The sequence below is a fragment of the Budorcas taxicolor genome, chromosome 11, assembly GCF_023091745.1.
Source record: "Budorcas taxicolor isolate Tak-1 chromosome 11, Takin1.1, whole genome shotgun sequence".
Taxonomy (NCBI): Eukaryota; Metazoa; Chordata; class Mammalia; order Artiodactyla; family Bovidae; genus Budorcas; species Budorcas taxicolor.
Window position 1 is genome coordinate 73,509,647 of NC_068920.1, and position 13,631 is coordinate 73,523,277.

At 42.0% G+C, this 13,631-nt stretch overlaps 1 protein-coding gene across 1 annotated transcript in view; it reads left to right on the top strand.

Moving 5' to 3' along the window:
• Positions 1-13,631, top strand: part of ADD2 (adducin 2) — a 48,420-nt gene that overhangs the window by 16,941 nt on the left and 17,848 nt on the right. Inside the window, exons 6-8 of the mRNA XM_052648544.1 lie at positions 81-224; positions 2,082-2,180; positions 6,961-7,137. Coding sequence (XP_052504504.1) covers positions 81-224; positions 2,082-2,180; positions 6,961-7,137 — 420 coding nt within the window. The remainder of the gene's footprint in view (positions 1-80; positions 225-2,081; positions 2,181-6,960; positions 7,138-13,631) is intronic.

Below are 13,631 nucleotides of genomic sequence, written 5' to 3' on the forward strand. Positions count from 1 at the left end.
CTGAGGAGAGGGCCACTGGGACAGAGGGGCAGGGGGTGGGGAAGGTGGGGGTGAGCTAACCATTCCTCATCTCACCGAAGGTGTCAGCCATGAAGTGGGGCCTCCTGCCTGTGTCCCACAATGCCCTGCTGGTGGGGGACATGGCATATTATGACTTTAATGGCGAGATGGAGCAGGAAGCTGATCGGATCAACCTGCAGAAGTGCCTTGGACCCACCTGCAAGGTTTGGCTCAGCTATTCTAGGAAGATGCTCTGGGAGGGGTTGTCAAAAACCCACATCACAAAAGGGATAACTATTCATTGGAAAATGTTTATAAGTTGCAGATAAACAAGAGCAACAGAAGAAAGGAAATAATCTTTCACCCTACCCTTTGATTTTGATGCACACTCCCATATCTATTCACGTAGATTTACAAAACTAGGATTGTAAAACTCTTCTTTCCCCTTAGCAATATAGAGTCAACTCCTCTGTAAGTTATTAAAATACTTTCTAATCACTATTTTAAATTATATGTCACTGTATGAATGGCTGTGCCGTCATTTACCTGAACAGTCCTCTATGGTTGGACACTGAAAAGATTTTTCTCCGTGAATTTTCTTTTAATATAAACAATTCCATGATGAAAATTCCTTCTGCTACATCTTTGGGTTTGCTTCCTAAAGGATGCATAGTTTAACTTATTACCGCATAGTAACAAACTGCCCTCTCCTCCGGACGAGGCTAGTATGTATGAGAATGCCATTTTTCTGTAGTCTCCTCAAACTTGAGTGTTCTCCCTTAGTTTTTATTCTTTTGCTAACTTGACAGAACAGAATCTCATTTTTATTGCTTGATTTAAGTCTGAAGACCTATTTTATAACAGCACATAATCAGGGCTGGTGAGCTTCGAGGGGGACGTTTCAGAGCCAAGCCTGGCTTGATGGGCACTTTGCCCCCTTCCTTGCTGCTGCTGGAGTCATCTCCCATTTGAGAGTCCCTTTCTCCCCATCTCTAACATGGAGCAGAAATCCCTGCTACCCTCTCCTGCCTTGCTCTGAAACCTCATGAGCAGAGCCAGGAGAGAGGTGATGTTCACAACCCTGAAATGCTACAAAAAGACAAGGGGCGTTCACTATCTGTAAAATCTTTTGTGAGCGAGAGTCATAGTCTCTTCCCATCTGTGTGGCTCTTAAGAGGAAAAAAACTCCAGCTGTTTTCAGCAAGAACGGACGTGAGGACTAGGCCACTGGGTCTCAGCCCAGGTACTGGAAGGACAGATCTGATGCTTGGGTCTGTGTCCCAGCCCCCAGGTGGGTGTCACCTGGGTATTACTCAGAGCATCCTTAAGGATGAAACCAACCAAGAAGGGAGGGTGCACCTGGACCTTGGTGTAAATTGATTCCTGTTTTTCCCCCTTTTAGATCTGCCTGCCCCTGGCTGAGTCAAAAACACTGCACCATCAGTGATGGCCTGGGTTCTAACTCTGCCCCTAATTAGCTGGGGGACTTTCAATTTCTTTAGGCTTCTATTTCCTCTAATGAGATAGAATAAAATGTTGCTATGGCCTCTTTCACAGAACTGTAGGATCTTAGAGCTTCCAGGCTCCACAGAGTTCATGGGGAGAAAGCCTGGGGGCCAGAGGTGACCCAACTCACCTGTGTATGCAGGATCATCTCTCGCGGATCACTCCCTTGGATTTGATTCACAAGTCAACCCAGTCACAGGGGACAAGTTGGACCCTTGTATTTAACAGCAAATACATTTATTCACTTTGACATACCATTCATTTTTCAGACTTCTAAGCTCTCAGGGCCTAAAAAAACCAAGCCTTGCCCAAAGAAATCCACCAAGCTATTCAGTCTCAGTTTTAAAAAGCACCTTCCATTTCTTCGGGTATATGCCTTAAGCATTCTTTTGGGTGGATATTAAAACTCATGGGGGTTGCATTGGGTTTTTGCATAGGGAGAGTGAGTGAGGAACTAGGCGGCAGGTGTTCCAGGATGAGATACGGAAATTGATCTGAATAAAATGAGAAATCTCTCCCTCTTAACTGAAGTTTAGAAGGCTGAAAGTGTCAATTGGCTGTTTGCTCCTGTACAGATCCTGGTGCTAAGAAACCATGGAGTGGTTGCTCTGGGTGATACTGTGGAGGAAGCATTTTATAAGATCTTCCACCTACAGGCTGCGTGTGAGATACAGGTAAGCATGTTCCTCTGGACAGCGGGCCTAGGAGAGGCTCCGATCGGGGCCAAGGGGTAATGGTGGTGGCCCCATGCGCTGTGATTTAAGGAGACCTTTAAGGGAGCCTCACCCTGTTTCTCTGCCTTATCCTTCTAAAGTTTCACACTTAGTTTTACAGCTTTAAAATTTTTTATCACCCTTGCCAAACAACCAGCACCCAACTCTTGGGGGTCAGTGTTGAGGGCAGGAAGATGCCTGGGCTCACCAGTAGGACAGTGGGAGGACTGTCCCGTGCTCCTGTGTTACCTGGGGTGTCACAAACACCACCCAGGCAGGTCTGCTTTTCTTTGCTTGGCGGAGGCTAACTTGCCACGACCCTGAATGTGGTCAAGTTCAGAAAGAGAAATGGAGAGAAGGCCCAGGTGGAGTGTTGGCGTGACAGGCCTGGCACCAGGGAAGCCCCAGGGTGAAGTCCAGGGAGCCTGTGGTGTGGTCCTCCGAGCTGGTAAAGGATGAGATGGAGGGTGGGTGGAGACGTAATAGGGAAACACACATCCTGCAGTTTTATCAAGTAACAAGGTGGTTTTGGTTAAGCCAAGCACATGCTCCTTCCAGCGCAGCAAGCCATCAGGGGTGAGTAGGGGGGTCTTGCACAACTGACTGGGCTCCATCCTGGGTTCTGTGCGCTTGGGTCAGGGACTTGCTCCCTGCAAGCCTCCATTTCCTGTTTCCTCAGCTGTAGAACTGGGTCTATAGAGGCCTTCTGAGGATGGCCTTTCAGACAAGGAGAGGTGTTGCTGATGGTATTTTCAGGACTCAGTTGACAGGGGAGGCCAGCTGCTCCAGGGTGAGTCAGCTCTTAGCAGCCCTCGTGGTGTCCCGTCTGCCCTCTCCTGGCAGGTCTGGGCAGAGCAGTGTCCCAGGAAGACCGCTCACCCTTCTCTTGGTCGCTATGCAGGAAGAATGAGAGTAATCCCCAAAGCATCACTAGTGAAGGCTGTACAGGTGGGACCTTTCTCAGTGGTTTTTAAAGGATAAGTTGAGAGGACAGTGATGAAGAGGTGACCCCTCCCCCCATCCAATGATGCTGGCCTTGAACTCTGACCCCTGGATGATGTTAGAACCTGGCAGAGCTTCTGATAAGCCCACTTTCTCTTCTCCACATCTGAACTCTGAAGAGTTTCCCATTTTTCTGTAGAAGGAGGCTTCTGTGAGAAAATAGCTCACGATAAAGCCTTATCTCCTTGCAAAGATAGCCCAGCCCTAAAAACGAATGGATAGAGTACGCCTCCGTAGGCTCTAGATCCCCAGAAAGCACCCCTGTGCTATTTAACCAAAGGGAGGAAGTCCATCTAGCTGGGCCTTCGGCTAGATGAAGGGCCGAGCTGCCCACCACTCTGCTGGACGGCCCCTGCTGCTCCTCTTGGCCCTGCCTGCTGTCGCGTTCTTTTCAGCTGGGACTGGTTCGATGTGACTTTTATAAAGTACATCAGGCAGTGGGGGCAGATAACTCCAAGAAAGGCTCCAGTGTCTTTTTTCAGTGAGTGGAGCAGGAAGGCTTCTACAGGGAGAAATGAACTGGAAGGAGCAGAAGAAAAACAGGAGAGATAGGTGAAGGGTGTGGGTGGATGAAGGCTCAGAAGAGACCAGGTGCCAGCAGCCTGCAGAGCTGTTGGGACTGCAGCCCCTGCAAGGGACATTTCCAGATGGATGACCTGCACTGGAGTTCTGCTTGCATCGTGGGACTAATTTTCTCTCTCAGTGACCTTGGCAAATACGCAGATGTGTCTGTGGTCATTTCAGTGGTTCAAGGCTAAGAGCCTGTTCCTCTCTCCTGGGGACAGCATTCTCTTTGCTTTCCATCCATTTGGGGTTCCAGGAAACTGGGTCATCCTCTGCAGAGAGGTGGCTACCTGCTCTGCTTACAGGCAGATGAGAAGAAGCTCAGGCAACTCTCCATGTGCTTCCCATCGCCATGGAAACGCATAGGGGAAGAGGGAGGTGGGAGGAGGCAGCTCATGCAAGGAAGTGGGCAGTTCTCTCCTCCTCCACAAATGACCAGTCCCTGGGGCACTGCTTCTCAGCGTTCCATGGTAAAGCCTCAGAATTTGTTTTTCATAAGTGTTTCTGTGGCGGTCTTTATGCACCAGGTGCTGTTCTAAGAGTTTTAGGAATACCTTAAATAAACCTCATGAAGTCAATATACTATTTTCATTTTATAGGGAGGGTAAAATAGCTGCTTAAAGTTACACAGCAAGTAGGTTTACACTGCAGAGCCAGGATCCAAACGCAGGTAGCCTGGTACCCAAGTTCTATGTCTTAAACACTGCCTTTCAGGGCAGTAAAGGCTGGTGGGAAAGGTCAGCTGACAGGCTGCGGCCTCTCCCCAGGGAGCTGGCACTTCAAGTCAAGGTTTCAGGGTCCCAGGGCTAAAGCCTGCCTTGACCAGGTAGGAGTCCAGGATGAATGTGGTAATTGATCAGCCAGCTAGGATTCGCTATCTTTGAGAGTGTATTTCCACATGCTCAGGCTCAGTGCCGGGTGTGAGGGACTTCAGAATTAGAGAACAGGGCAGCAGAGGGCAGAACTGGGACCAGTGAATGAACATGATAAAAAGGTAGATTTCAACTCAATGTAATCTCTATCATCTCATTGTAACCCTTCTAACATTTGGACAATAATACTTTAGGCTGCCTCTTCAAGCATGGAGCTGACACCTTCTAGGAATATTAGATAAGGACTCTTATTTTTTGTGAGAGTATGGAATAAATGGCCTCTAGGTGTCTGTATTTGCAATGGAGGCTTCTGTGGGACACATGCCTTGGATGAAGAGGGCGTGGAAAATGCTTGTTCTTACTTCTTCCTCGTCACAGAGTGTTGGGGGTCACTGGAAAGGTTGCCTGGCTGACCTCCAGGAAGTCTCATGGGGCTGTATGCTACCCTGGTGACTCTAATACTCTCTGGAGTATGTCCAGGATCCTCAGGGCTTCATCGGCCTGGGTTTCTCATCAGGCTACATCGATTTCTTTCATCTTCAGTAAAACAATAACTGACATAAAAACTGGAACACTGAAAGTTTAAATAATCAGAGCTGTTCCCCCATAACAAGCAGGTTTACAAGGAGTAACAAATATTAATCAGAACACTAGGGTCTTGATGCTGTGTCTGACTCTTTGCGACGCTATGGACTGTAGCCTCCCAGGCTCCTCTATCCATGGGGATTCTCCAAACAAGAATACTGGAGAGAGTTTCCATGCCCTCCTCCAGGGCTCTTCCCAACCCAGGACTCAAACCCAGGTCTCCCGCATTGCAGGAGGATTCTTTACCATCTGAGCCACCAGGGAAGCCCGAGAATACTGGCGTGGGTATCCTGTCCCTTCTTCAGGGGATCTTCCTGACCCAGGAATCGAACTGGAGTCTCCTGCATTGCAGGCAGATTCTTTACCAGCTGAGCTACTGGGAAAGGGTCTTGATGTGCAGTACAAAACTTCAGCTTCAATACTTACAACACTTGGGATCCACCATTTCTCTCTATGTCTGGACTTAGCCAGGAAACCACATCATAGCCAATTGTATCTGGATGGCAGATACGGGGTGTAAATAGAATGTACTTTCAGATGAGCATGGAATTAGAAAATAAAATTAGTTGGATTCATGAATGTTTTTAGGATCATTCTAAAACTGCCTGTTTTATACACACACCTCTTGCGCTAAAACCCAAAGTCCATTGCTTCTGGTTACCTGTATGGTCGCCTCCCCATGGCGCCTTGACCGTGGAGCAAACACTCTAAGTCTGTTGGTGAAAGTTTTCTGAGCCCTATACAGAGCCTGACTGTGCCTGTCGGCTGTTCATCTGTTTCCTTTTCCTGGGCTTCCTTGAGTGACTAAACCCATTATGGAGGATATTCTTCCTCTAGACCTGTTAATTCATCCCAACAGGCCACACTCATATTTTGTTGGCCTAGAAGCCAGCTTATTTCTTTCAAGTGACTTGTTTTTTAAGGGGAGATATTTCAGAAACAGAAAAATACAGGGAATAATACAATACCCACGCTCCACCCACCAGATTTAACAAATATCAACAGCTTTTTTCTTCTTGGAGAAGTAAAATATTATAGACAAGAATGGACGTCTCTTTCTCAAATTCCTTTGTTCCCTGGAAATAATCACAGTTTGAAGTTGGCCTCTGTGCCAGGTAACTTTTCAGTCCCCTGCGCTGTTTTATTCTCAATATTTAACATTTGCTGCTGCTGCTGCTGCTGCTGCTAAGTCACTTCAGTTGTGTCTGACTCTGCGCGACCCCATAGACGGCAGCCCACCAGGCTCCCCTGTCCCTGGGATTCTCCAGGCAAGAACACTGGAGTAGGTTGCCATTTCCTTCTCCAATGCATGAAAGTGAAAAGTGAAAGTGAAGTCGCTCAGTTGTGCCCGACTCTTAGCGACCCCATGGACTGCAGCCTACCAGGCTCCTCCACCCATGGGATTTTCCAGGCAAGAGTACTGGAGTGGGGTGCCATTGCTTTCTCCTAACACTTGCTATGTCTCCCTAAAAACTGATATTAGGAAAGAAATACTAATACCTTTGTCCTTGGGAATGGGCACATGCCCTACAAGTTTGGAGCAGCTTTCCTCTGGGAGGAAAAAGCCAAATACAACTCAGTTTTCCAGAGATTTCTGTTTCTAACCTTCCCTGATTCCCATTCTCTGTTATGCACAGGAGCACAGAATGTGTACAAGGTTGTGGGTGTACACACACACGCACATGTGTGAGCTGATGGCTTTCTGCTCGTTGCCACAGGTGTCTGCTCTGTCCAGCGCGGGGGGCGTGGAGAACCTCATCCTGCTGGAACAGGAGAAGCAGCGACCTCATGAGGTGGGCTCTGTGCAGTGGGCAGGGGGCACCTTCGGGCCCATGAGGAAGAGCCGGCTGGGGGAGCACGAGTTCGAGGCCCTCATGAGGATGCTGGACAATCTGGTGAGTCTCCTGCCATTGTCCTTCCAGACCAGTCCTTTGTGGCTTAACCCCCCAAAACCAGTCAGTATGAAGCACTCAGTAGATGTGAGAACTGCCAGCATCACAATTCAGTTGTTAAAGCTCCTTGACTGGCAAGTTGACTAAGAGTTTGTGGTCATGCTAATAGTACTTGAGTCTTCTCAAACAATGGCCTTTGCCACTCCCTTTCCAAGGGCTGTGGATGCCACACCTGCTGGGTGCCCTTTGGAGAAGGGGTAGGAAGCTACTGGTTGGCGTGTGAGGTGGTAATCCAGCAGAAAGCAGGACCACAGAGCCTCTCTCATATTGTGGCTTGGTTTGCTCCTCTTTTGCAGTTAGCTCTGTGTTTCCTTCTAATCTCATGATTTTAACGCAGAAAACATAATAGCTTTGATTTCCCTATTCCCGATAAACAGCGTTACAACACTGTTCCTATTGTGATGAATCAAACAATCAGGTAAAAAATTAACTGATATGTGACTAGCGTGGGCTTTATAGGGTCCAAAAGCATTATAAGACATCCTTCCTTCTGGAACTAACAGTTTAATTGATGACATATGACATAAACAGGAAACAATTCAAGAATAAGAGGAAAGCGTATACAGTGAGGAACTAACTGCAAGAAGAAGCTATGACTTCCCAGATTGCTCAGAAGAATGAAGATGAGCCCTATTTTTATAACATTCCTGTATTATTTCCCCTCCTCCTCACTGCTACTAATTTGGACCCTTTCATTATTATGTCTGGGTCATTGCAATAATTAATCCTTTCCTTTTTGCTTCCAGTTCCTCCAAAGCATCACCAGTTTATTACAGGGCTGAGCATGATCCACAATGAAAATACAACTCCTATTAACGTTTGTGTGTCGAGTAATCTGTGGCTGAATAAAACACCAGGACCAAATGGTTTCATGCAGAAATTCCCTCAAACCTTTAAGAAACAGACTATTCCTATGCTGTTTAAACTGTTGCAGAGAACAGTGAAAGAAGGAAACCAAGTCATAACAGTTATAACACATTCAGACAAATCTCACTTTGAGTTGATGAAAAACGCTGCATGAAAACTAGCAAATAGTATCTGGCATAATATTAGAATAATAATACATGATAACCAAGTGAGGGTTCATTCCTTGTATTGAAGGATGGTTTAATATTATAAATCTAAATATATTTCATGATATCAATGAGTCAAAGGATAAAAACCTATGGATCACTTTGAGATCAAAAGGTATTTGATAAAAATGTAATCTCGATTTATAAAAATAATAGGTGTTAAGTAGGATAGGAAGTCATTTATTTAATATGATTAAAATTACCTGTTTTTTTTTGTCAAAACAAACACCAGTATCATGGTGAAACACTAGAAGAATTCCCATTAAATTTCAAAACTAAACAGTGATTCTGTTCTCAGCACTATTATTTAATGTTGTTCAAGAATAATACTGGAAATCAATTCAAGGCAGTGAGATCTAAAAATAAGAGGTGTACATGTTGTAAAGAAAACAAAATTACTCTTATTTATAGTTAGTACATCTACCTACCTCTAAGGTTCAAAAGAATCAACTGAGAAAAGTTAGAAATAATGAGTGCATGTCAAGAAAAAAAAAGGAAAAAGACTCAAATGAACAAAATTAGAAATGAAAAAGGAGAGGTTTCAACAGACAATGCAGAAATACAAAGGATAATAAGAGACCTACTATGAGCAATATATGCCGATAAAATGGACAACCTGGAAGAAATGGACAAATTCTTAGAAAAGTTAAACCTTCCAGGACTGAACAGGAAGAAATAGAAATTATGAACAGATAAATTACAAGCACTGTAGTAGAAACGGTGTTAAAAATCTCCCTAAAAACAAAAGCCCAGGGCCAGATGGCTTCACAGGTTAATTCTATCAAATATTTAGAGAAGAGCTAATGTCTAGCCTTCTCAAACTTTTGCAAGAAATGGCAGAGGAAGGAACACTTCCAAACTCATTCTATGAAACCACATCACCCTGATACCAAAACCAGACTTCACACACAAAAAGAAAATTACATAGATGCAAAAATCCTCCACAAAATTCTAGCAAACAGAATCCAACAACACATTAAAAGGATCCTATACCATGATCAAATCAACTTTATCCCAGGGATGCAAGGATTCTTCAGTGTACACCAATCCATCAATGTGATACACCATGTTAATAAATTTAAAGATGAAAATCATTTGATAATCTCAATGGATACAGAAAAAACTTTCAACAAAATTCAGCATCCGCTTATGACAAAAACTCTTCAGAACATGGGCATGGGAGGAACCTGCTTCAACTTAATAAGGGCCATATATGACAGACCCACAGCAAATATTATTTTCAATGGTGGAAAACTGAAAACATTTTCTTTAACATCAGGAACAAGACAAGGATGCCCACTCTCATCACTTTTATTCAGCATAGTTTTGGAAGTCCTAGCCATGGCAATCAGAGAAGAAAGAGAAATGAAAGGAATCCAGATTGGAAAAGAAGAAGTAAAACTCTCACTGTTTGCAGATGGCCTGATACTATACATAGAAAACCCTATAAGATACTATCAGAAAGTTGCTAGAGCTAATCAATGAATTTAGTAAAGTCACAGGGTAAAAAATCAATACACAGAAGTACCTTGCATTCCTACATATGAACAATGAAAAATCAGAAAGAGAAATTAAGGAATCAATCATATTCACCATTGCAAAAAAAAAAAAAAAAAAGAGAGAGAGAATAAAACACCTAAGAATAAACCTACCTAAGGAGACAAAAGACCTGTATACCAAAAACTATAAGACACTCATGAAAGAAATCAAAGATAACACAAACAGATGGAGAGATATATTATGTTCTTAGATTAGAAGACTCAATATTGTGAAAATGACTATACTATCCAAAGCTATCTACAGATTCAATGAAATACCTATCAAATTTCCATGGCATTTTTCAGAGAACTGGAACAGAAAATTTCACAATTTGTATGGAAACACAAAAGACCCCAAATAGCTAAAGCAATCTTGAGAAAGAAAAATGGAGCTGGAGGAGTCAACCTTCTTGACTTCAGACTATACTACAAAGCAATAGTCATCAAGACAATATGGTACTGGCACAAAACAGAAATATAGACTAATGGAACAAGAGAGAAAGCCCATAAATCCATGCACCTGTGGGCACTTTGTTTTTGACAAAGGAGGCAAAAATATGCAATGGAGAAAAGATAGTCTGTTCAATAATTGGTGCTAGGAAAACTGACAGCTCCATGTAAAAGAATGAAATTAGAACTTGTCCTGACACCATAAATACAAATAAACTCAAAATGGATTAAAGACCATTTAAGACCAGAAACTATAAAGCTCTTAGAGTAAAAAACATAGGCAGAACATTTTTGGACATAAATTGCAGCAAGATCCTCTATGATCCACCTCCTAAAGTAATGGAAATAAAAAATGAAAACAAACAAATGAGACCTAATTAAAATTAAAAGCTTTTGCACAGCAAAAGAAACCATTTATAAGATGAAAAGGCAACCTTTAGAATGGGAGAAAATAATTGCAAATGAAGCAACTGACAAAGGATTAACCTCCAAAATATATAAGCAGCTTATGTAGCTCAATATCAGAAAAACAAACAGAAAAAACAATCAAAAAATGGGCAGAAGACCTAAACAGACATTTCTCTAAAGAAGACATATGAATGGCCAGTAAAACATGAAAAATTGCTCAAAATTGCTCATTATTAGAGAAATGCAAATAAAAACTACAATGAGGAATCACCTGACACCAGTCAGAATGGCCATCATCAAAAAATCTACAAATAATAAATGCTGGAGAGGATGTGGAAAAAAGGAGACATTCTTGCACAGTTGATGGGAATGTAAATTGATACAGCCACTATGAAGAATAGTACAGAGATTTCTTTAAAAAAAAAAAAAAGGAATAAAACTACCATATGACCCAGCAATCCCACTACTGGGCATATACCCTGAGAAAATCATAATTGAAAAAGACACATGTACCCCAGTGTTCACTGCAGCACTGTTTACAACAGCTAGGACATGAAAGCAGCCTAGATGTCCATCAACAGATATAAACAAGACTATAAGCAAGATATAAGCAAGAATACTGGAGTGGGTTGCCGTGTCCTCCTCCAGGGGCTCTTCCCGACCCAGGGATCCAACCCGCATCTCTATGTCTCCTATATTGGCAAGCGGGTTCTTTACCACTAGCTCCACTTGTAAAGCCCTGTACATACATACAAGGAAATATTACTCAGCTATAAAAAGGAACAAATTTGAGTCAGTTCTAGTGAGGTGAACGAATCTAGAGCCTGTTATATAAGGAAAAGTAAGTCAGAAAGAAAGAAAGTTAGTAAGTCAGAAAATATCGTGTATGAATGCATATATATGGAATCTAGAAAAATGGCACTGATGTACCTATTTGCAGGACAGAAATAGAGACACAGAGAATTGACTTATGGACACAGTAGGGGAAGGAGAGTGAGACGAATTGAGAGAGTGACACGGAAGCATATACTTTACCGCATGTAAAATAGATAGCTAATGGGAAGTTGCGTGTAACACGGGGAGCTCAACTCCATGCTCTGGGACAACCTAGTGGGGTGGGATGGGGTGGGGGCCAGGAGGGAGGTTCAAGAGGTAGGGGGCATATATATGTGCTTATAGATTCGTGTTGCTGTATGGTAAAAACCAACACAGCATTGTAAAGCAATTATCCTCCAATTTTTAAAAAATGAGTGTATTTAAAGTGGTCAATTATGAAAATATGTGTAAAAATTAGTAGCTTTTTTGTATTTTAACATATAATAATGTATGTGAAAATATGAGAGGAAATAATCCTATTTGTAAACGCAGCAACATCATAAAGTTTTAAGCAGAAGCCCTTTAAAGACAGCTGTAAATTTTACCAATAGACATCAGAGAAAACCTTAAATCAGTGAAGAGCTATAATTTATTCTTGGTTAAAAGCTTCAATAGGGTAAAGAGGCTTCCAAGTTAATCAATAAACTCAATGTAATTTCCTCAAAAGTGGAGCAAGATATAAGGACTTAGCAAAATGTTCTTTCAGATGAAATTCAGAATGGCTTGGAAAATCCTATAGTGATTTCCACCACATGGTAAAGTGCGATAAGGCTTTAGTCATTGAAGGGAGGGGCATTAGTCCAGAAGGGACAGGCCAATCAGAGCTACAGCTTAGAGAGTCCAGAAATAGATCCCAGATACATGAAAATTTAACAGGAGAAACAGCCATCTTATAAATCTGTGGGGAAAGATAGACTTCTAGCCCTGTGGGAAATGAACCTAGGGTGGCTTGTTGCTTTATCCTTTCCAAAAGATAGATTCCTCATTTGCCAAAAATTTAAACATGAAAAGGAAATTCATATAGATATTTAAAAACATAGATTAATATTTTTGATGCTCTTGTGTTGGGAAAGGCCTTGTCAAGCATGGCAGGAAAGCCTGAAATCATGATGACAAATATTGACAGTTATGATTACATTAAAATTCAAATTTTACATTTTTAAAACCCACCTCACCCACCATAAACAAAACTAAAGACAAAGTATGGGGAAAATATTTGCAACATCTGTGACAGTCAAAAGATCCGTCTTTACTATAAAAGAAATAATATGAAAAGATAAACATCACAATAGGAAAATGAACTGAGGACACAGTTTTACAAGGGAAGATATTCGAGGCCATTAAATGTAATTAATATCCAATCTTACTAGTAACCTAAAAAAGAACAAAACAAAAGTAGGTTTTACTTTTAACCCATCTGACTGCCAATGATTTTTTTAAAAACCTCAACAATATTCAGTGTGGGGAAAGGAGATGAGAACTGGGAACTCCAGCACTATTGGCACAAGTGCAAACTGGCTCATTGTCTTGGGAAGATGGACATGATAAATATATAAGAACCTTTAAAATAAATATGTAAAAACTGTGCATCCTTTGACTCAGTCATTTTCATTACTAGGCATTTATGTTAACTGCCTAAAGAAAAATGTATAAAATTGCTCATTTCAGGGTTGTTTATAATGTTTTGAAATTAACAAAAGTTCTTCCAGTGTTGGTTAGATAAACTGTGATATGTGCATTCACTGGCATATTATGTAGCTGTTCAAAGGCTGCTGTGTGTCTATGTTCAATAACATGAAGAAATTTCTAAGACACATAGATGAACTAGAGAAGCAACTTATAAAGCTGATTATGTAGTAATACTTACAATAGCCAAGATATGGAAGCAACCTAAGTATCCACTGATGGAAGAATGGATAAAGAAAAAGTGGTGCTTATATATATATAAAATATATATACCATATATATACCATATGTATATGGTAGAATATTATTCAGCCATGAAAAGAAAGAAGTCTAACCATTTGAAACAATGTGGATGGAACTTGAGGGAATTATGCTAAGTGAAATAAGTCATACAGAAAAAGACAAA